The 22254-nt window shown below is 44.6% G+C and overlaps 1 protein-coding gene across 1 annotated transcript in view; it reads right to left on the reverse strand.

The window, feature by feature from the left end:
• Positions 1-685: 685 nt before the first annotated feature.
• Positions 686-22254, reverse strand: part of LOC135918578 (propionyl-CoA carboxylase beta chain, mitochondrial-like) — a 42441-nt gene continuing 20872 nt past the window's right edge. Inside the window, exons 9-14 of the mRNA XM_065452205.2 lie at positions 19795-19876; positions 18848-18971; positions 14996-15103; positions 8391-8491; positions 2820-3018; positions 686-2431 (exon numbers count right to left, since the gene is read on the reverse strand). Of these exons, the coding sequence (XP_065308277.2) occupies positions 2310-2431; positions 2820-3018; positions 8391-8491; positions 14996-15103; positions 18848-18971; positions 19795-19876 (736 nt within the window). The 3' untranslated portion in view covers positions 686-2309. The remainder of the gene's footprint in view (positions 2432-2819; positions 3019-8390; positions 8492-14995; positions 15104-18847; positions 18972-19794; positions 19877-22254) is intronic.

Here is a 22254-nt window from a genome sequence, read left to right on the forward strand (position 1 = left end):
AAAGGGCGGCGGATGAATCTGCACTGTGGCGAGGCCTTCGCCACAGTGCAGTCATCAGTTTTTAATTCGTGGCCCTCTCCATGACATTGTGCTCGCCGTACAATTACGTCCAGGTCACCACGTTTTAGCAACCAAGGTTAGGTTCACTACACCAATGTGCGAGTCAGCGAGCAAAAGGCCTGAGAACTGTTTGGACCGATAGCAGGAGCTGAATAAAACTTTTTTGCTTCTTCTGACCTCACAGCATGAAACACGAGACATGTGCCAGAGAGCGCCATATATAAAAGGCGGCCGAGGAGGATGACGATGGCTGCTAGTGGCAGCATTTTTTTTATTTCAGGGGCTTACTTTGCTTACCCATAAAAAACGAGTATGCAAGGGTTAGCATGTCAGAACACCCTATTCAGGTGTTCCTGTACATTGCCTACAAGTTGCACATTCCCATAATCATGGCTATTACGTCAATAACTTGAAGGTGCAAAATTTGGTGAGCTCTTCAACCAGTTGCAATAAAACATACTTGTGTCTACGATATGCGACTGTGCAAGTTCTCCGCTACATTTGTGGGTACTCTGTCAAAAGCAAAAATAAAAACACCCCATAAAAGTGGTGTTGCGAACCATTCAGGCTCAAAGACAAATTCAAGTTAGAAAAGGATGATGACACAAATGTAAAGCAAAACATAGAAGAAATGCACAAGAAGGTTTGTAAAGACTTCATTTGACACATTCACCTGTTGCAACAAATGACAAAGTATTTGCTAGGAACAGGGAAATAAAAGAATATTTTCAGAGCATTCATTAGAATATAAAACCAGTGTGGAATGAGCATAGACACTCTAAGATAAAGCAAAGCAACATGAATACAATAAAAAGGCCTCCATTTAATTAAAGAATTGATTTATATGCAGTCTCACTACACCAGTGAGTCACAAATCTACTAAGCAGCAGCAAATCAGATATCAGGTAAACTTTTCTTAAAGACTCTGCCATTCACTGCACTGAAAAAGCAAAATTTCAACAAGAAAAAAAAAATTCTTGGCCTTCCAGTGATCTCAAGATTCATGGCAAGTAATTATGTTTACCATAACTAATTGCACAGAAACTCTGGATAGCACAAAAGGCATTTATTTACCTTCACTAAATTCTGTTATGGTTATGTATGGCAAAATGTCAAAACAGCACTGGGCAAAAGTGGGAGCATATAGAGTAAAAATTCACATAGCAAGCAGCATGTATGCGCAAATTATAAGGAAAAGAAATTGTGAAAGTTCTGAAAAAAAGAAAAATTTTGAAATAACGAAAAAGGAGTGCAGTGCATGCACCATCGTTTCTTAAAACATGCATGAGTAGCAGGAATAGTGGAGGCACAAAATGCAATCTCTGGGTTACACAAAGCACCAGCGAGATTCACTAGCTACAAAAAAACAGAGTTAGCGTGCAAGAAAGGTGCAAACAAATAAAACATAATTAATAAAACAAAGAGTTGGGTAAAGCATTTGTGTTATGTTCAGTTCGTATACAGATTTCACACTGCAGTTCTCGAGACATGCTTCATGGAACACGACACGCAACCCTTTAAATGTTCCCTCAGAAAAAAGAAATTAACATGTGTAAATCTCACTCAGTTACTCTTCAAGCCTTGGGCTTGGATGTTGCAAATGCAAAGTGCCACATAACAATAGTGTCATGAACAGCAGTCAGCACATAAAATGCTCAAAAAAATGCACAGATGACATGACTACAGTGAGACAACAAAAGTATATGCCGATGTATCTCAGGAAACAGTCAGCTTTGCAGTAAATGCAACCCACAGTGAAATCAAGCTTTTCTTCCCCCCCCCCCCCCCCCGTTACAGATGACAAGCTTGAAAGACAACACGAAGTTCTCAAGATGATGTAAAACAAATAAAAAAAAGCAAGCTTCTTGCTTTCCTCTTTTGCACTCAGAACAAGCTTGGAAGATAGTACACAATTGTAAAGCTAACACAGAAACAACTCAGTGGCATCAGAAAAAGAGTAAGAGCCACACATATACATATCCCAGAATTAGCAATATGCAACATGTGACATTTCAAAAATAGATTTAATCACAGCAGCTTTTCATGACTTCTGTTATTGTTGCACATTGTACTTCTTTTCCATGCTTTCCACAATATCTCAGCAGAAAGACAACCCACGATATCAACACTGTACAACCTGAAATGCACACACACTGGAAAGCCCCAGATACACTCCTCACACTATGGACACAATAGAATATGCTTATAAAATGTCTGGTGGCTAGCAACAAAGAATGTTGCAAATGGAATCATAGAGGAATGTTTCCATGCTTTTTCTTGGGGTTCTTCAGTTTCTTGGTCTGCAACAGGTCTAGGTCTTTGCAAATCTTCTTGCGAGTCATGTGTGGCTCAATGATGTCATCAACAAAGCCTGCAAAAAGTTTTTTTTTTACTGAGCATAAACAGTTTGTAAATAAGTCTCAAAGTTCTTTTTTTCTTAGTCTGCCTTTAACTACCCCAGAATTTTCTTTCACTGTTCATTATTTATAGTCAACAGGAAGCCACAATTCTAAGGACAGTGTCAGGGTGTTTTGAAAACTTATTTTGTGATTACAAAACTTCTATGGGAGAGCTTGACATGCTGCTCAAAGTAGATGCAATGGAATCAAACACTGTTTAGAGTGCACTAGCAGTTGACTGAAGGAGGCCAATTTGAATGCATATTCATTCTAACTGTGTAAGGTTTTCAATTGCAGTACCTTACAAAGTAACTACAGGAATCGGTAGGTCCAATCGATGGTTACCAACTCATTACCCACCTCGGATGGCAGCCGGGAAAGGGTTGCCAAACTTGCGGATGTACTCTTCTTCGTACTGCGCCACATCCTTTTTGCCCCGATACAGGATTGCAACGGCACCTTTGGCTCCCATGACAGCAACTTCAGCCGTGGGCCAGGCATAATTGGTGTCTCCCCTGAGATGCTTGGAGCTCATCACATCATAGGCACCTCCATATGCCTGCACATGTATTGTGATAAGTGAGGAAAGGGCTGTTTTAGGTTGACTGGGACTTTGATTTTTATAATGGAAATGAAATGCTACAATGATAAAACTAAGAAAAATTTTTAAAGATCTGTTATGTTTTGGTACCCCTACTTTACAATGGTAAATAAGTACCAATGACAAGTGTGCCTCTTCAGCAACGCTAAAATATGGAAAATGTCCATGAATTTCAGCTTGTGGTGCAGTCAAAATGATGACCTGTCCATGAGTGTAGTGTGGCTCTAGCAGTATTAAACAAAATGACATGGGTCTGTAGCCTGAAGAATCAGTGAAAACATGCGTTTAATGTGAAAATAGTCTTTATGGCAGTTTGCTTTTTTCATGTCGTGCAAAATGTTTTAAATAAAAATTAGTAAACTTGCTCCTAATAGAAAAGTGTTCCAATGAACATAACAGCATGTAAAGACAAAGATACGAGACAGGCGCACATTCCTCTGCACTTAAATTGTGTCAGGAGGAACCTAGCGCAGCACATTCGAAGGCCAGGGTGTCTACCAATGACATTTCCAAATTCCCCGAGTTTTCCAGGTTTTCATTGAGTACCTTTGCAAAATTTCCTGAGTGACAGAACTTTGCATTATGTCAAGACAGGCTGACACCATGTTGCCCGATGCTGTAACTCCATAGTAACCACGTTAAAAATAAAAACGACTTAATCATGTTCGAATAGCGACTTAATCCAGTTTGAAAAAGAAGGAGTGGTGTTTGTTTTATTCATAAAGAAAAAGAAGCGAGGGGTTAGTAAAATGCACAGCGAAAAAAATATCTTCGAAAAAAATTGTAAAATCAAGTTGAAAATCAAGCAAATCAAGTTGAACATTCTCAAATATGAATAAAAAGGAGATGCGTACAGAAGCAAATCTTTTAGAATATGAGCTATTTCTATCAACTGATAGCAAGCTCACAGGTATGAGGCCCAAACTTTGTCACAAGTGAGATTCTGTCTCAATAGCTGGTAAATGCCAACCTCAACTGTTCTGATATACTCTCAGCCCCGCACAATGCCTCAGTGTTTCATTTCACTGCTTTGAAGAGTTCATTTTAGTTTCTATGAGGGACAACTGCATCGCAACGTAAGCCAACACTGTTTTTTGAGCTCAAGCTCCTTCAAAGAAGCGCTGGCACGCTTCCTTTTTTCTTTATTTCTCAATGCATAGGTCATTTCTGTTGTCATCGACCTTCCACGAACGTTCACCCCACATACCATTTGAAGCGTCCTCGTAATTGTACAGTCAACGTCCGATTTTTCGGACTCCCTAGGGGCCGCGAAAACGACCGAAAAATCAGTCAGTTCGAAAAAAATGTACGCATGTCTTTTACTGCCCTTAAAGGGACCCTAAAGGTTACTATGGAGTCAAGTTAAAGTTATAAAGCAATGCTGTAGAACGTCTAAGGCGTCAACATAATCGTGAAAAGAGCCTTAGTAACCGAGAAATTGAGTAAATGCATGACATGATTTGAGACCCCCCAGCGACATTCCGGTACTAGCTCGATGAAGAAGGCACTCCTCATCATAATTTATGTCACTAATACTCAACTACTCATATTAAAAAGATCATTTCATTAGGTTATAAGACGGAAGAAAATGCTACTTGTCTACTTCTGTTCGATTCTAAGAAAAAATAACATTTTGACGTTACCCTTTAGTATAGTACGGGTGGTCGAAAGGTTTTGTTTTCGCTCGACTCTGCGCCACGCGCGCTTTGGAGTTTCAGTTGTTTCGTTATGGCGTCGTGCTGCGCTAGTTCTGCTGGCTCGCAAAACTTGCATTTGGAACAAGCAGGGAGAGTGCCACGTCCATTTGATGTCGTGGGATGCACGAACGGTCCGCGGAACTTGGCCAAGGGCAGTTGCAGCGGAGAATCCACATTACTTATCACTGTGTGCCAACGAGTGAACCTCTCCGTTCGAAGTGGTTAAGTGCCTGTGCCACAGCGCGTTGGCAAAGAGCCGAAAAATTGCATAGTGTGCTCGCTACACTTTCGTCCAGAGGATTACGAGTTCAACGCCGACTTACTGAAGTCGTGTGGTGTGCCTTTCAAAGCAATGCTTTCCCGTAGCGCTGCTCCATCAGTCGTGCCTGCATTCTCCAAAGCGCAAGAACAACTGCAGGTTGAAGACGGGGTGGGGAGTGCGGCATTTGGTTTTCACGAAGGAAAAGCTACAAATGAGCGAATATCCACAGCCATGACATAAAGTTGCCGTCGTAGTAGTACGCAACGATGCCAGCAACAAGAGCCCTCACCAGCAGGTCACGTTCATCAGTGCTTCAATCGCTGAAGTCGAGCCCAGCATCGTGAGCCAATGTGTCGTTGTCAGGGTCATCCATTGCAACGAGCGTCAAAGTTGGCGTCATAGAATAAAGAACCAGCTTATCGTCGCGCGCTTTCCCTTCCGCTAGCCACCATAGTTCCGCTTTGGCGCTGCTGTCGGCTGTCATGGCTCCGTTTCTGGCCGCGCGTTTACGTTTTGCGAGGACCAGAAAGGCCAATCGCGAGGACCAGAAAGCTGGAGTCAGTGCCATTGCTATACCTAGTGTTGCCACCGAGTTGGCTGCGACTGCCAGAAGGACTACCTGCGAGAGCACTGGTTCGAGGCGGCAAGGTAATCAAAACAGCGGCGGTGGTGGCTTTGATTGCTGTTTCGGACCTGCGGTCACGGCAAGAAGTCAGGAAAATTGGTCTGCGAAGGGTTCTTGTGGCCGAAATTTCAGACGTTCTTAAACACTGGCTCTATGGGGTACGTGGTGGTGCCGCGAAGCAGTCCGAATTATCGGGCGTTCGGAAAATTGTTCGTTGACTGCGCACTCGCAACTCCAGCCTACGACACAGCGTCAAAAAACGATTAGTTACGATTCCTCTCCGTTACTAGAGCCACTATTACCGCAACTTTCATTCCCTTTCAATAAAATTTTATCATTTTCCCTGATAGAAGCACAAATTCTCTCAGTCTTCCCTGAGTTTTCCCCGAGTATTTCCATACTATTCGAAATCCCTGAGAATTCCTGGTTGGTAGACACCCTGGAAGGCTTACAGAAGACTCAACAAACCATGTATATGCAATGCTACATGCTAAAATACATGCTTACACATCATGCTACATTCGAACCTCGATATATCCAACATGGATATAGCAAATTACTGCATATATCCACCACCACCCCAGATTACATGTCGCAGTTGGTGACAGTCGGTGAGCTTTCTTGCAACAGCAGTGGCCCGATTTGTGTTCCCGACTGCTGCGTCGAGGACGCCATTTGAAGGTAGTGGCGAACGCACGCGGCGGCTTGGCTGGTTTGACAATTTCAATGATGCATTTCATTTACTGCACGGACTCCTCCTCGATGCCGCGCTCTGCACCTGCCGCCGCCTCACGAGGTCTGGTGGTTTGCATCCACTAAGACGTGCAAGAGCGCGCACTTCCTGGGCTCACTCATAGACTCCTTGGCAGAAGCCACCTAATACTTTGACAGACGTGGATATTGCAGCAGAAGTAGTGGCCAAACTAAGATGCTGCCAAGGTTGAGCCCGCAAGTGCTTATGTTGCCCTGCTCCCGACTTCAATTGGGGCTGTAGCTGCTTTAGCCTGGCTTTGGCCTGGCTTCGGCCCTTTTACGCCACTACTGCAGTGCATTAGAGGGCACCGGCCTATTGCTTGTGGATTGCGTAGACTATGTTGAGGACTCTGTGTTTAAGCACGCGGCTGCCAATAAGAAGCAACTTACACTGCTGCAGTACTTTCAGCCAAATAAATAAATACTTTGTGTGAAGCTTCAAGTGAGTACTTACTGCACCACGATTGGGGCGCGATCAGGGATCGTTGTTTGAAGCGTTCTTGCGTCTGAAATTTCAGACGTTCTGATACATTGACTCTGGGGTATGCGGTGGTGCTGCGAAATCGTCCAAATTATCGGGAATCCGGAAAGTCAGTCGTTGACTGTACACTGGCAATTCCTCCAGCCGACGACAGGGCGTCGAAGACGATTGATTACAATTCCTGTTAGTTACTCGAGCCAGCATTACCGCGACATTCGACCCTTTCAATGAAATTACAGCGAACTTTCCCTGATAGAGCCACAATTTCTTTAAGTTTTCTCCAAGTTTTTCCACACTACTCAATATCCCTGAGAATTCCCAGTTTTCCTGGTTTTCCCGGTTGGTGCAACACCTTGTTAACATTCTCTTGTATATCTCAAGAAATTCTCTCCATAGAAAGTCATGATGTGCTGGAATATTGCACAGATACTTTGTATTGAATGCCAGCAAGCCTGGGGACAAACGCATACAAAACTTCTCCTCTGTAGTATCTAGGCAAAGTCAGATATTCAAGGAGCAAAAACCCCCAAATTTTATCTCTTGCACATGCTTTTACTTGTGCCTGCACACAAATGTCGGGCGATTCCTGAAATGACCGTCTCATCAGCGTTCCGCTGAGTGACCGAGGAGGCAAGTGAACTTCGCCGTGCCGGCTTGGGTTGGCCGGATCGTGGGCTCTGAAATTGCACCATTGCTAATGCGATCTCAGACGCCACGCCCACCTGCAAGCCCGCAGGGCACGCCGCAGGAAGTGGGAGAAATGAATGCATGGCCTGGGTGTGACCATTGAGATTATGCTGGGGAGATTTCCGAGGCCAGGCCCAGCTGTGGCTTCCGGTGTGGTGCGCCATAGAGAAAAGAATGCACTAATCTTTCACACTGCTCTGCGTAGTGGCGCAGCATGGCCTAATCGAGCAGCCTTGTATGTGACCACCGAGATTGAGCTAGAGAGATCTCGAAGGCCACGGCCAACTACGCCTGCCTGCGTGGCACGTTTGCCCAATAGAAGTGAATGCACTAATCTTTTGCACATCTGCACATGGACAGCCCGACACGACTTGCGCAGCCAGGCAATCACTAGAGAGAGAGGTCAGTGGAGATGTGCGACAGTGAGCTGCTCATTGTGCGCAGGTGCACAACTACGCATCGCGGTGTGAAAGTTGTGTTGCTTGACGACATATTCGATGCGGGGACGTGGGAGTTTTGAACTGCTGTGGCAAATGAATGACGAACCCCATGGAAAGCTATGTACTGGGCGTGCAATGGTCGGATATCTTTTGGTTACGGAAACGAATCTAGTTCATTATATCCATTGGCAGGACAACTTCACTTCGTTAAAATGAGGTTTTAAATACATGGGTCTCTATGGGGATCCATGTACTTTGTTATATTCATTATTTCGTGATATCTCGCTTCATTATAACGAGGTTCAAGTGTACTGCTTTCCCCATGGGCAGGAAAATGTTAAGGCCCCTTATAATATTTAGAAGTTGTGTGAAGGGGTATACTCACCTTCCTGGTGATTATGGTTATTTTCGGTACAGTCGCTTCAGCATAGGCGTACAGAAGTTTGGCCCCATGCCTGATGATGCCTCCATATTCCTGAGCAGTACCTTTACAGACAAGAAAGACAAGAGCAAAGCTGTTTGCATGGCAGGTTCGGATGAGAGCACAGCCTAAAGAAGTTGCATAATAAATTCTGGCCCTTGATAGCACTGCACTTTAGAACAAAGAGTACAGTATTATAAAATAGAAAGCTGTTAACGAACTTGTGGTGCATGCAGCTTCCTGTGTTTTATGAAAAATGAACACAACTCAAGTACATTCTCCATTGAAATAATGGACTTAAAGGTCGTCAGTATACGGAATCACATATTAAACATAGTGAGTAATAGGGCAACTCATAAAAACCACCAGAAGTTGGGCATTGCTATTGATATGTAGTTTGACCATTTGTGAACTAATACAGCAAATGTAGTTTAAAGTAAAATTTTTATCTGCATGCAGGCCAATTACTCTTGCTCATTTTCTTTATTCTGCCATGTGTTTGTTTTTAGGTGCATATAAACTTATAACACTGGCTCTGCAATATTCATTTACACAGCGCCTGCTAGCACATGTTACTGAGCACATGCGCATGCACTTCTACAGCATTTTGGATGCTAACTGCCTGTGCAGTTTCTCCCAACGTTACTTGATTACCTCTTTCAGTTTGCAAACTCCCATGCCACGGGTGTCACCCTTGCATGTTCCTCCGAGCGAGGGCGCGCTCGTCGCCATTTGACCGGTCTTGTTGGGTCTGACGGTGGCGGCGGCGGTTTCGGCAGGTGTTGTCGGTGCGTTTTTGCAACTGCTCTGGCGAAGTCAATGCAGGCTTGGTGCCGTGCTGAGTGTTTCTTCGTTGCCTTCGACTGTGTTGTGTAGTGATCACTATCCCTGTGAGTGCCAGCGAGACCTATCGACGCAGCTCGTGCGGCGTGTGCTCCCGCTGCAACTTGTCACTTTTACGACCACGTGAGGCATCCTTGCACCCGAGCTGTGCGTCTTGCAGATCGTGTGATGCAGCTTGACTTGCTCGCTTCATATCAAGGCAAGAACAGCTTCTCAACGTAATGTGAGACTACGGTTGATCACCGTTGATTATCGCAAGTGCATATATATACAGTCAACGACTGAATTTTTGGATGTCTTCGCGGCACTGCCACGAGCCCCATAGAATCAATGTATAAGGACATCTGAAGTTTAGGACGCTCGAACCCCCTGCCGTCCAATTCTCCGGAGTTTTTGACGCGACGGAAGGTCCTTTGGCTCCTCGCACAGCGCCCTTGCGAAGGAAATCGACTTGCAGCCGAAGCATATCACCGCTTTGAACCACAACTAGCCGAATATAGCCGTCACACACCGATTTGGTCTGGCCACGCTGGCTATGTTCATTGCCGCAAATGGCCGCACTTCCGCCTCCGGCGGAGTTTCCGGAGCGGCGCTATTTCATTTGTTTGCGCAGGCCACATTTTGGCTAGCGTGGTGTGTGGTTGTGCCGTTGTGTCAAGTGTGCTCTACGACGCTAGGCCTAGGTGCTTCGACGCTCGTCAGCGAACTCCACTGTTTGCAACTTGAGGATATCGCTTCCCTTCGACGGCCCCCACTTCGTCTTCGTCGTCCTTGCCGATAGCATCGAAACGCAGAAAGCAGTACCGTACCCACAGAAATAACTTTTGAACAGTTTGTTGACACTGACAACGAGCTCAACTTCTGCGCAGAACTGACTGACGAGGGAATAGTCCGTCAGGTTGTGGGGGATTCAGAAACTCTGATGTTGAAAATGAGGAGCCAATGCCTGTGCCGCCTACAAGCGCCGAGTTTGCGCGAGCACTGTTGACTCTTTCATCGGTGTACAGTGCTGATATGACCCTTGCTCAGATCAAGGCGAATATGATCGCATGCAACCGGAACGCCGTCCAAACAACAATCAAGTTCTTCAAGCCACTGCAGCAATAACACCGGCTGCCCGACGATGCACATGTACATAATAAACCGGCAGTCGGCTGCATACAGAGTTTTTGAACGCCTCTTTTTATAGCACGTTCATTGATGCTTTGGCAGGGTTTCGGAAGCGTGGTACTTCGCCCTTTACCTCTAGATCCGAGAAAAAAAGAAAAAAGGTGCGTTTTTTTGCATGCATTCATTTTTTCGGCCAGCCTGAATTTTCGGATGTTTTTAGGTTCCCTAGAGGGTCCGAAAAATCGGTCGTTGGCTGTAGTGCCTGGTTGTGACGTGTCCTGAACATGAGAAAACATGGCTCATTGCTTTGCGACTAGTTGCTGAAGTGGCTACAATTTGACGAAATCCAAAGCTTAAAAAAGACATTTTTTTAAGCCACCCGCTGATGAGTTCCGCCTTCAACAGTGGCCACGGGCTATACGCAGATTGGATAAGGAGCTGTCCAGCTCATGCGCTGTTTGTGACCTCCGCTTTCACGAGGAAGATATTGTGAAAGACTTCGTTCACAAAGTTCATGGTGACGTAGTTGTCATATCGCGTGACAAGTGGGCTCTCAAGGAAGATGCTGTGCCGCGCATTTTTCCCGATTGCCCTAAATACTCGTCGAAGCCAGTGTGAAAACTCAAGGCTCCAACAGTGCGTGCACCACCTGGGCCTAAGCGTCAGAAAGAGCAAAAAGAGAACAACCAAGAAGCGGTGACGTCGAACTTCTGCATTTCCAGGGAAAGCAGTGGTGATATTGACTGCACTGTTGTGCTGGGGAACAACATACAGCTTTTCAGTGAGTTGTGTGGCATGGCAGCAGCAGGCCAACAGTTGCAGGGTTGGTCATTTGAGGTTGTTAGTGTGGTGTGGTGCACAAGCTGGAAATGCCAGATATTCCCATGCCAGATATTGAACTTTGTCAGTGTGACAAGAATGCACATTTTCTCCTGCGATTTTAGCCATCGGTTACAAAGCAAGGAAAAGGTGGCTATACCAAACAAAAAGTGCATCTCTTGTAACTCTGGCTCTTGAAAAGTGGTTCCCAATAGATGTTTATTGCATTGATTCAATAAATTGTTTTGGATTTGGCTTTTGTTCTAGTCATATTTCGCGATTTATAGCCTTAAAAACGGTGAGCGTTCACTGAAGTAGTTCAGTATATTGTGTTTAATAAACGCGTATCCTAGCATTGAGTGTTCTGGAACAAAAGGGTGGTTCAAAGCTTTAGCATTCAGTATTTTCAGCGGCATCAGATACCTATATTACTTGGCTCACCGCTAACATGTAATTTTATACAAAACTGAATTAAAAAGAACAGGAAACCAATGAATCCTCACAGCTGAATAGATAGGAGTCCCGCATACGAGGAGCTAGATTCAGGCATTTCAGTCTCGCCTCTGGCGAGTGGCATTGCTCTAGTGGCTCAAACGATACTCTAGTAGCGAACTGGAAATGACGTTTGCTCACTATCTCGAAAATAACTCCCCTTACACATAATTAACTGCGTAAATTGCGTTTAACGCTCGCGCAAGCTCTGTAACGATGATGCGACCGGGCCAATGGTGTCAGAAGCGCCATCTCGCGAGCAGGAACCAAAGGGGGCCACATTTGCCGTCGCACCCCGGCGGAGTTTGCAAGCTGATGAAGTAATCTAGTAACGTTGGTTTCTCCCTTCTGACCCCTATTGTCATGACGCACGGCTGCGTATGTGAATGTTTGCTGCCTTGTCACATACTATGGTGCCACGTTCTCTGCGTGTACATTTGCGCAGTGGCCCTTTTTTCCCCCTACACTGCTTTTTCAGTGCAGCCCTTCCTAGTTATCTGCATATTTGTGACTGTGACATGTTTTGCTTCCTGCTAGCAGAGTCACAAGGGTACCTTTTGGATGCACCTGTGCAAGTTGTAAAGTATATTTTTGGAAATGTTCAGAGACGGAGAGCCGCCAAAACATGTTTTCACTCGAGGAGCTGCCCCGGACATCATAAAAAGTGACTATAGTATAGTTCAAGAAAAGAAGATCCATTGTTCGCAGGCCCTCGTGTCATGACTGCCACTAAGAGCAACTCTTAATTCTATTAAGTGTCAGAAAAGAAAATGAAACTGGTTGAACTATGCACAATGGAGATCTGATTTTTCCCACTAAATACCTGCAGTTACAGCTGAGCTTAACTTGAGTGCACTCATGCCTAATACGGTACACATCGTAGAAACAGAAAGGGCATGTTTTACGCTCAAGTTTACACTATCCCCCATAAGAGATCCAAATTGACTCTCTGGCAGAAGATTTCATAGATGTTTGAAAAGAGTTGACTAAGCAGCATTTTTCCAAGGATTTTTTGGAGATGGGGAACAGAAATAAGCAACAAAATACAAGCGGGCCGGTGCAAAGCCAGCTTTAGACGATATGGCCACATACTCGGATTAGATGCTGACTGGCTTGCACACATCAGCTGCAGTTTCGAAGTGCCTCAAAAGCATCCAAGGGGCTGGGTGAAATAATGCTGGGCAAACACACTACACACTTATCTAGTTGCTGCAATACTCAACACAAAGCCCATAATCAAGAGAAATGGAGACAGAGATGCAGAAGAGCTGGCCCCACAAATGTACAGTGCTCACGGAATGAAACGCGTCAATTTAGGGCTAAGTAATGCGCATACTTTCGTTTCAACCGGCTGCAGTTCGTGTCACATCGACGTAATTTTGGCGCGTATGCTTACATCGGAGTCCTCGTCACGTGTGGTGACCAAATTCCTAGCGACATGACATGGTGCTCTCGCATACTTTGCACATATGTAGGGTTCTACTAAATGCTCCTTGTCCTATTTCATTCCGTGAGCACTGTACATGACTATACTTGAGGACAACTTTCTCTGGCTATGAAGGGAAAGCTACGGAGGCAAAGCGTGCACGAGTGAGAGCGCTTCTGAAAAAAGTGCTGCATTTTAATCCACGTTAGTTTAGGCTGGGAAAGAGAAAACAAACGCCTTATTAGCAACAGTTAAATAAGATGGAACACACCACTGAGTGTAAAGGTTTACTTATGTTGCGGCTTTTCCCTTCCGCATCTTGGGAAACGCAAAACTGTTGCATGTGGAAGCTGCACCGATTCAGTGTCTGTTCCAAGCAACCAAAAGCACTGTCTAACACTAATACTACCGGACCACTTGGTGTGGTAACACATGTGCAGCAGCCACGTGCCCATAGCGTTCCCTTCATAGCCACAGAAAGTTGTCCGCAAGTATAAGCCCAAGAAAGAAGGAGAAGAATATACAGTTAAACACCAATATATAATGAAATTGGTGAAGTCGGCAATTTGCTACAGTATATCGATATTCTGTTATATTGAAATTCTATTTTTTATGCAAATAAGTACAGCACCTGACAGATTTTGTTACATGGTAGCAGCTGCGAAATTTTCTGAATTATCAGATAATTGGAAAAAGCAAATTTGAATAAAAAAAAATTGTAGTACTTGAGAGTCGGCGACAAAAGATGTGGTTTCATGCCCCATCTTCATGTCGGTGGAATGAAGCGAAGCCAGCCACGCTCTCGCGCTCATTCCGCCCTGGTGGCAGTGGGACACTATCATGAAAAGAGCCGGCAGCGAGGCGCAAAATGCCTTATCTGCCTCTAGCTTTAATGCGTCTTCCAAACTCGAGATAACGCAACCTCTAGCACTAAACGTGTGGGAAGAGTGCAGATGCCACACCATCTCAGCTCACTCTGTCTTTGCACATGCGGAATATTACATCTAAAACAGGCCACACTGATAGCTGCGTGAAGCCACAGCCATGCTAGCAAAGGAGACGGACGCCAACCGGCAGGTCGAAATAATAAAGACACAGAAAAAATGCCACAACACACCACTGATCCATTGGCATTAGTTGGCCGAGTCTAACATGCCCCCAAATCAAACACGTGCCAACTTCCGATGGGTCCAAAGTAGAACACTAACGTCGAAATGACATTAAAGCTCCTAAAGAAAGAAGAAATCTAATGTGCACCTGATTTTTTAGAAAGAAATATTCTTGCACAATGACAGCCAGCCTCCTGAAGTTATCTCCACCACAAAGCTTCTTAACATTAGCTTTGCCGCAATTCGTTCATGTTATGCGGTAAAGAACAGAAACGTTGCAAAAGCAGTTTTGGTTTCTTGTCCGATTGCACTACGCAGGTAACTTTCGGTCCAATTTTCTTAAAAGAAAAAAATAAAGGATGGCACAATAGAACCGGGCAAACACTGCAATCGGGCAGTGTGAGCTACAGTAATTGCTTGGAAATCTGCCTAGGGCTGGCCGAAAATGGCGTTTTCAACGTACAATGACGTGTTCAACGCGTTCGCTGTCCACTCAACTGTGCTGAGACAGACACAGTCACTAAAGGGGTTGCTATCGGGGTCACCGTAGAGGTCAGGAACATGCATGCTGACTGGTGAAGTTCAAATTCTGGTGAATGTTAATTTTAGGATAGAAATAATGAAAGATTGGACTCATAGAAATGCATGGGGTGCTGGTGAAATCAAATTAACCTAAATATTGAATTAACCGGAGTCTAACAGTGAAAATCTACTGTATTGAAGTCTGTTATATTGAGATTTACCTGTCATATCAAAATAGACTAAATTACCTGGCAGGAATCCAGGAACATCCACAAATGTGATGATGGGAATGTTGAATGCATCACAAAAGCGGACAAATCTCGCACCCTTTATGGATGAGTTGATGTCAAGGCAACCTGCAAGATGTACACACAGAATTAAATGATTAGCGACACAGTCGATAGAAAAGAAAAAGCAGAACTGGTCTTTTGGCCCCCTCTCTCTTGCTTACACATGTACAGTCAATGACCTACTTTTAGGACGTCCAATTTTCAGACATGCCATATTTACTCGAATTAATGTGACCACGATTATACTGCGAGGGTCGAGCTTTGAGTTTGCGAAATAAAAAATAAAATCAAACTGCAAATGTAACGCGAGATGAAGAGAAATGGTACCTTTATTCAATGAATCAATTCAAAAAACAAGTTCACTTATCATCATTGTCTGAGGAGATGGAACTTTCTTTGGGCAGTATTTTCAGGCGATAACTTTGGGAGATACTTTAACTTTTGGCAAAATTTCATGTGACTCAGCACCGAAAGCGTCGCCGACAAGAGGTTCTGACCCAAAAGAATCCTTTGCGTGTTCTGAAGGAATAGTTATTCGCCATTACTCTGAGTACCTTAAATTCACATTAGGACCTCAATTAATTGAACGTGCATATCGACTAGGCAGACACACCCAAGGTTGAAATTGTCCAATTATTGTTAAATTCAGTTCCTTCAAAACCAGAGAAGCAGTTTTATCTAATAGCCACAAGTTAAAGGGTACTCTCTTCGACATTAGTGAAGACTACTCCCGCCAGGTTCAAAATTTGCGGAACCATCTTGTCGCTTTTACAAAAAAATCTATGCCTTATTCAATCATTACAAAACACTGCACATCAACTTGAAGCTATATGTCTTTGACGAGTCATCCCAAAGTGTCCAAGAAGAAACACAGCTACAGTGAAACCTCGTTAAACCACAGTTTGCCGAAGCTCCAAAAAGTCTGCACTAAACGCTAACACTGCTTAACCAAAGCAGTATGAGACCGCCCACTTACCTGTCAAAAACAAAACTAAGAGAGAGTGCAATGAAAGGGCAAAAACATGCAGTATTTATTCACTTCGCGTGACATAAGTGTTATTTTTGTTTGATGCCACGGCGGCCTAGCAGCGACGACAGCAGCCTCAAGCTTACTGAAGCTGCAAACCAGCTTTTAAGCCAGCCCCCTCTTCTCGGCAAACACTCTCATGGCAGATTCCTTGTTGGTGTTGCATATTCCCCGTGCACGGGCGTGGTAGCGCTGCAAAAGCTGTGGGGCGCCTTTTTCACAGCGGGTTGCTGTTCTCGTCGTGACCATTGCATTTATGAGGCTGATGTAATGTGCAGCTTCTGCAACTGTCGGGCATGAATTGCCCGTGCTGTTGCTTTCCTCGTTGTCCTTATCACTGTCGTTAGGCGACACTTCAGCAACAACAGAGGCAACTATGGCGAAAAGGCGAACGTCATAGCCGACATCTCTTCATGGTCGCAGCAATGCTGCCGAGCAACTTCTTCGCATTCCAAATGTCACACACCGTAGTCAACGGTCGATCCCTGTCGCGTGCCAGCGCCGACTTCTTCATGCCATGTTTGAGAGCACGAACAATATCCAATTTTTCATCTATGCTGAGCACCCGGTGTTTTTTATCCGTGCTTCAGCATGACGTGAGTCTTAGCTTGCATGATGCCACAATGCTCTCTGGGATAGCGCCAAAATGATGATGATGTGGCTTCATGCACAAACCCACAGGGTGCTTCGAGGCTGGTGTTCTGATCTCTGAGGCTTGTTGTTCTGCCAGGCTGCCCAACGGGGATGACGCACCGTCGTGATTGCGCGACAAAATGTTTAAACACTATGTGTTAACCGATACGTACACAATAAGCTGCTACGGTTCAAGTGGGTACAAAATGCATTACGTTCGATGACCACAGAGTCGGAGATTTGACTTTGCTACTTTCAAAACGAAACTACAGTTTATGCGGGTATGGTTTAATGAGGTTTTACTGTATCATGCCGTCAAAAAATGCCTCACCGTGCTACACCTACAATCACTCGCGGAACAAGTACTATAAAGCAGAACATATATATCTAACAGCAATCCGCGCACGCAAGTACACTTGCTTTCATTTCGACCAAGCCAACATGATAAGTGAAAATCCAAAGAAATTTTGGCAAATGATTAACCCACAGCCATCTTGCACTATCTCCTTACCGATGAGCAGGGTGAAATCTTATCAGACACGGACACTGCTAACACGTTTAATACTGCTTTTCTTCAGTGTTTACTAAAAAATCCGATGCACGTTTACCTTCCTTTTTTGCCCCTTCTATGCCTACAATGCCTGCTATCCCTATTTTGGTATATGGAATTTCAAATATCATAGCTAATACTAAACTTCTGCAGGTTTCGACAAAAACACATCGAAGTTTTTAAAACGCACTAAATTCATCTCTGCGGCATGTCTAACATTGCCGTTTTCACAGTCATTGTCTTCCAGAAACCTTCCAAAAGAGCGGAAAGTGAGCAAGGTCGTTCTAGTCTACAAATCGGGCAATAAAGGCTTGCCTTTGAACTACCACCTCATTTCCATCACGTCGATGCCCTGCAAGATCATGGAACATGTCATATACACCTATATAATTAACTTTCTTGATAGGAAGTTCTTTAACCAATCCCAGAACGAATTCCGCAAGGGACTAACTTGCGAAACACAATTGGCTATTTTTCTTCATGACCTACACTCAAATCTCAATATTAACACACAAATTGACACAATTTTCCTTGACAAGCATGTGCAAAGTTTTGTGGTGAAGCATTCGAAGAGTAGAAAGGGGCCAGTATCACAGGTCACTTTTAATCATAAATGTGAAAACCTGCCATCTCCCCTCACTGTACATGTACCGAGATGCCCAATAAAGCGTACTGGCAGGCCTTCCGAGCTATTTCTGATGGGGCTGTTGTGATTTGAGACCTGGAAGGTAGTAAAACGCATGCATTCGTTTTTTTCGTACTGCCCAATTTTTCAGACGTTTTCACAGTCACATGCTGTTGGCTGGCATTTTCAATGAAGTCAACATCAAAAGCAATGATGACAATAACTTGCACAATACAGGTTCACCAAAGTAGCTGTGCTTCTTGCCGTATTAATTTCAAAAGCTGGTGAACCATCTGCAAATCACTGTCCATCCAGTAATGTCTTGGCAACCTTTCTAAACTAGTGTCACTTGCCTAACTGCCATTGTATTGAAAGGCAGGCATGCCAACACAGACACAAGTAGAATGAAAACACAAGTGCCATTCTTTTCATTCTATTTGTGCCTGAGTTTGCACATCTGTCTTTCAGTACTATGGGTGCTTACCAACATACTCAACTCAAGCTTAACCACAAGACACATGCCCAATACTGCAAGAAATGCACAGAGAGATGACTTCGGCAGTGTAATATTCCACTGTCAAGAATGCACCTCCCTGTGCCAACAATGTCCACATCTGATGAATTTCTGAAATGTGCCCTGACAACAGCATTCCTCTTCCCAAGCGCGCGCGCGCGCACGCACACACAGACAGACAGACAGACAGACAGACAGACAGACAGACAGACAGACAGACAGACAGACAGACAGACAGACAGACAGACAGACAGACAGACAGACAGACAGACAGACAGACAGACAGACAGACAGACAGACAGACAGACCAGTTATTTCTACCCGGATGCCCAATGCGGGCAGCCATCTTTTACTTGCTTTCCGAGATTTGGGAACTTCTTTTTATGAATGGGCGCTCTTTCTATTTAAAAGAATGCAGGCTGCTTTGTAGCACAAATGACAGGTTGTGCTTCTAAACTCACCTGCTGCTGACTTAGGATTGTTGCCCACAATGCCAACAGTCTGGCCGTTCATTCGAGCAAATCCGACAATTAGATTCTTCGCATACATTGGCATAATTTCAAAGAAGTCACGGTCATCTACTACCTGCACAGAAGAAAGAGTACTTTCACACAAACCAACTTCAAAGATATAAAATGACTAAGTAAAAAATATCAGGGCAAAATGAATACACAAGAGCAACTTTCACAAAGAAAAACAACCAGGCAGAAGATAGTCACTGATTTATTTTTCAGATGTCCTCAACTACTCATACTTTGCACGTGGCACTGGCACGCGCAAAGGTAGATCAGGTGGCGAACCGCGCCTTCTGTGTGCAGGTTGCGTTATTAGAAAAGTTTCGAGACATTGATCCCCGCTACGTCGTGGGGCACATCCTCCCACGCCGCCGGGTTCAAACATTTTGCAGAACACCTCAAGGAAATATGCACCAACAAGGAAAAGGTGCGATGATCTAAAGTCACTAAAAATTTGGCAGCCTAAACTGTAGTTGACATCTACAGAATGCAAAATGTTGCGCAAAATATTGCAGTACAAGACACTGATGTGCGCTAAGCTGGTGGGGCATAGGTAGCCTGAAGCATGCATTGTTGTTTTCGCAGCTTCGGCAAGCTTACGTTTGTGCACGCCTTTGAGTCCTCAACCATCACGAAATCTCAAGTTGATGTTACTTGACTGATCCACAGCGCCAAAGAAAACTCTGTAAGCAAATATTCTGTACAGATGCAGATGTAAAAACAAACAAAATATACTTTTATCTAAAAATTTGCATTTTTGGACAACCAGATCATTCAGTCATTTTTGCAGCCTTTGCTGCACCAAAAAAATCGTTTGGCCACTATATATGAGATGTTCTAGTGGCATTTTCTTTAGTAGATATGGCTAAAAATGCTGACCACTATGAACTCACATCAAGAATGACGTCAAGCATATTGTAAGCAGCTGTCGTCTCGACGGGCACCACGCTGTCCAGGCTTGGAACAATCCTATCCCTGCAGAATGAAAACATTGAATTCAGGGCACGCACACATAAAAATGTCTTGTCAGTGGGCTCGGCAAGAACAGCCACATTTTTACTACACACTGTACACTGCACCAAGAGCACCACCATCAGTGTGTTTATGTGCACTGTGAAACTGAGGGCAAGTTTGAGCTATCCATATTTTAGGTGTCTTAAAGGAGCCCTGAGCCACCTTTTATCAAACGGGAGAAAGGAACTTGAAGTAAAATAAGCTATTTCAGAAATACTTTGCCGCAAAAAGTACTTCAATGCGTTCAGCAGAAGCGGAGTTATTGGCAATCAAACACGGCCTCCACTGTGCTCCCGTTCCTTCTTCAATGCCTTGCACTGTGAAGGCGCAGTGGGGTGTGACCATAACGCTCCGCCTTCTATATGTCACCGTGGCACGCTATTGAAATTTCATTTTGGATGTTAACGTAGAAGCCATGACTTCGGCCTTTGGTGCTAAGACGCACTAAACATATGGCAAATGCAGTTGTCCTCAGCGAACCGCGGTGCGCTTAGCCAGTTGACTCATGGCAGCACCCTACGGCGACATCTACACCATGTAGCCGACTGCAGCTTGATGTCAGCTATCGGCCAATAGCAGCCGTCTAAGGGAATTACAAAATAAAGCGTTCGATGATGAAATAAAGTGTTCAGAAGAGAGTGAGGACAGTTCCTTCTGTTGAAAAGAGAGCATTTGAGAAAAAGGTGACTTCGTGATCCGTTTGCGAGCTTCAGGCACTGCGTACGACAGCAAAACTTGTCTCAGCTGTTCACAGCAGCATATGCTACGCACGAGATATGTTATTTCACCAAGCCCAAGGGGTGGTTCAGGGCCCCTTTAAAACTTCTGTTGGCCTCACTGGGTTATTCTTCTTGCAAGGCCATTGTCCTCCCAGTATAAGCTGTATAGGTTTCAACATGCTGCACCGTTTACTTGCAGAAGCAGCAAATAAATAAACAGCCTTCCTCACAAGCAGCACTTTTCTGGTATGATGGTACATCAGGCATAAAAACTTATTGAAGACTTCATCGGAAAAACAGAGTAAGTGTTTTGTTGTGATGAGGCATGCTTGAGTTAATTTACAAACTTAAGGAAAGACAGGCAAGTCCCAGCCACTAAATGATGCTTGACACCTGTTTACACATTCACGAGAGACAACACTACAAGTTTGTAAACTGGCTCTGTTAAATTCAGCCGTTGACCGAGATAAGAGACAAAATCTGTTGTAAAGCACATCTGAGCCCTTGAGGAGGGGAGAGAGTGAAGGGAAAATGAAACAGGGAAAATAAAACATGGTTCACGGGGACTATGTTTTTTAAGGGTATATTTCATTTCAGAAAACCCCTCGACTGCAATTGTGCAGCTTCAAATTGTATGTTTACCCAGTTATTACGGCCTTCTGTAGTTTCTTTTTCCTAAAATGCATGAACAGGGTTCTGCTGTGTATCATCATCAGCAGCAGCAGCCTATTTTATGTCCACTACAGGATGAAGGTCTCTCCCTGCGATCTTCAATAACCCCATGTCCTGTGCCAACTGATTCCAACTAGCACCTGCGAACTTCCTAATTTCATCACGCCACCTGGTCTTCTGCCATCTTTGACTACACTTCCCTTCTCTCCGACACGGATGTCATGACCAATTGACATACGAAGTCATGAAACTTCACCATGACGTCCAACAAAAAGGCCACGAAGTCGTTTTTCAGTGGGTACCTGGCCACTGTGGAATCAGTGGCAATGATTCCGCCAATAACGCTGCTCGCACAGCTCATCAAGTAGAGCACAGCGTTCCGATTCCGCTTTCGAGGACTGACACTGCAAGGCAGCTTCGACACCTGGCACATAGCCTCACAGTGACCGAGTGGAACTCGCAAAACTTACGACTGACACGACTACATCGACTAAACCCCTCCCTGCAGCTCCGACCTCCACCCGGACTTCCTCGACGTGAAGCTACACTTCTCTGTCGCCTTTGGTTAGGAGTGGCCTTCACAAAGGCATAATCTACATTAATTGGAGTGACTGACAGTGCAGCATGTGAGGTCTGTGGCACCGAAGAAAACATCAACCACCTGCTGTGCCACTGTCCAAGATATGCCCTAGAGAGACAAGAACTTGCCAAAGCTTTCCAAAAACTGGACAATCGGCCGCTTTCTGTGGAGGTGCTGCTGGAACACCGCCCACATCGCCCGTCGGCCCATAAAGCGGTGAAGGCACTTTTGTGTTTCTTAAGGACGACGGGTTTGTGCGACCACCTGTGACTATTAAGGCAATTTCTGTAAAACCACACGCGTCAGCGAACTTGCCGCAATTTCCTTCTTTCCTTCCCTCCTCTCTCTCCCTGTGATCTTTGCTTTCC

Source organism: Dermacentor albipictus, chromosome 1 (assembly GCF_038994185.2).
Source record: "Dermacentor albipictus isolate Rhodes 1998 colony chromosome 1, USDA_Dalb.pri_finalv2, whole genome shotgun sequence".
NCBI lineage: Eukaryota > Metazoa > Arthropoda > Arachnida > Ixodida > Ixodidae > Dermacentor > Dermacentor albipictus.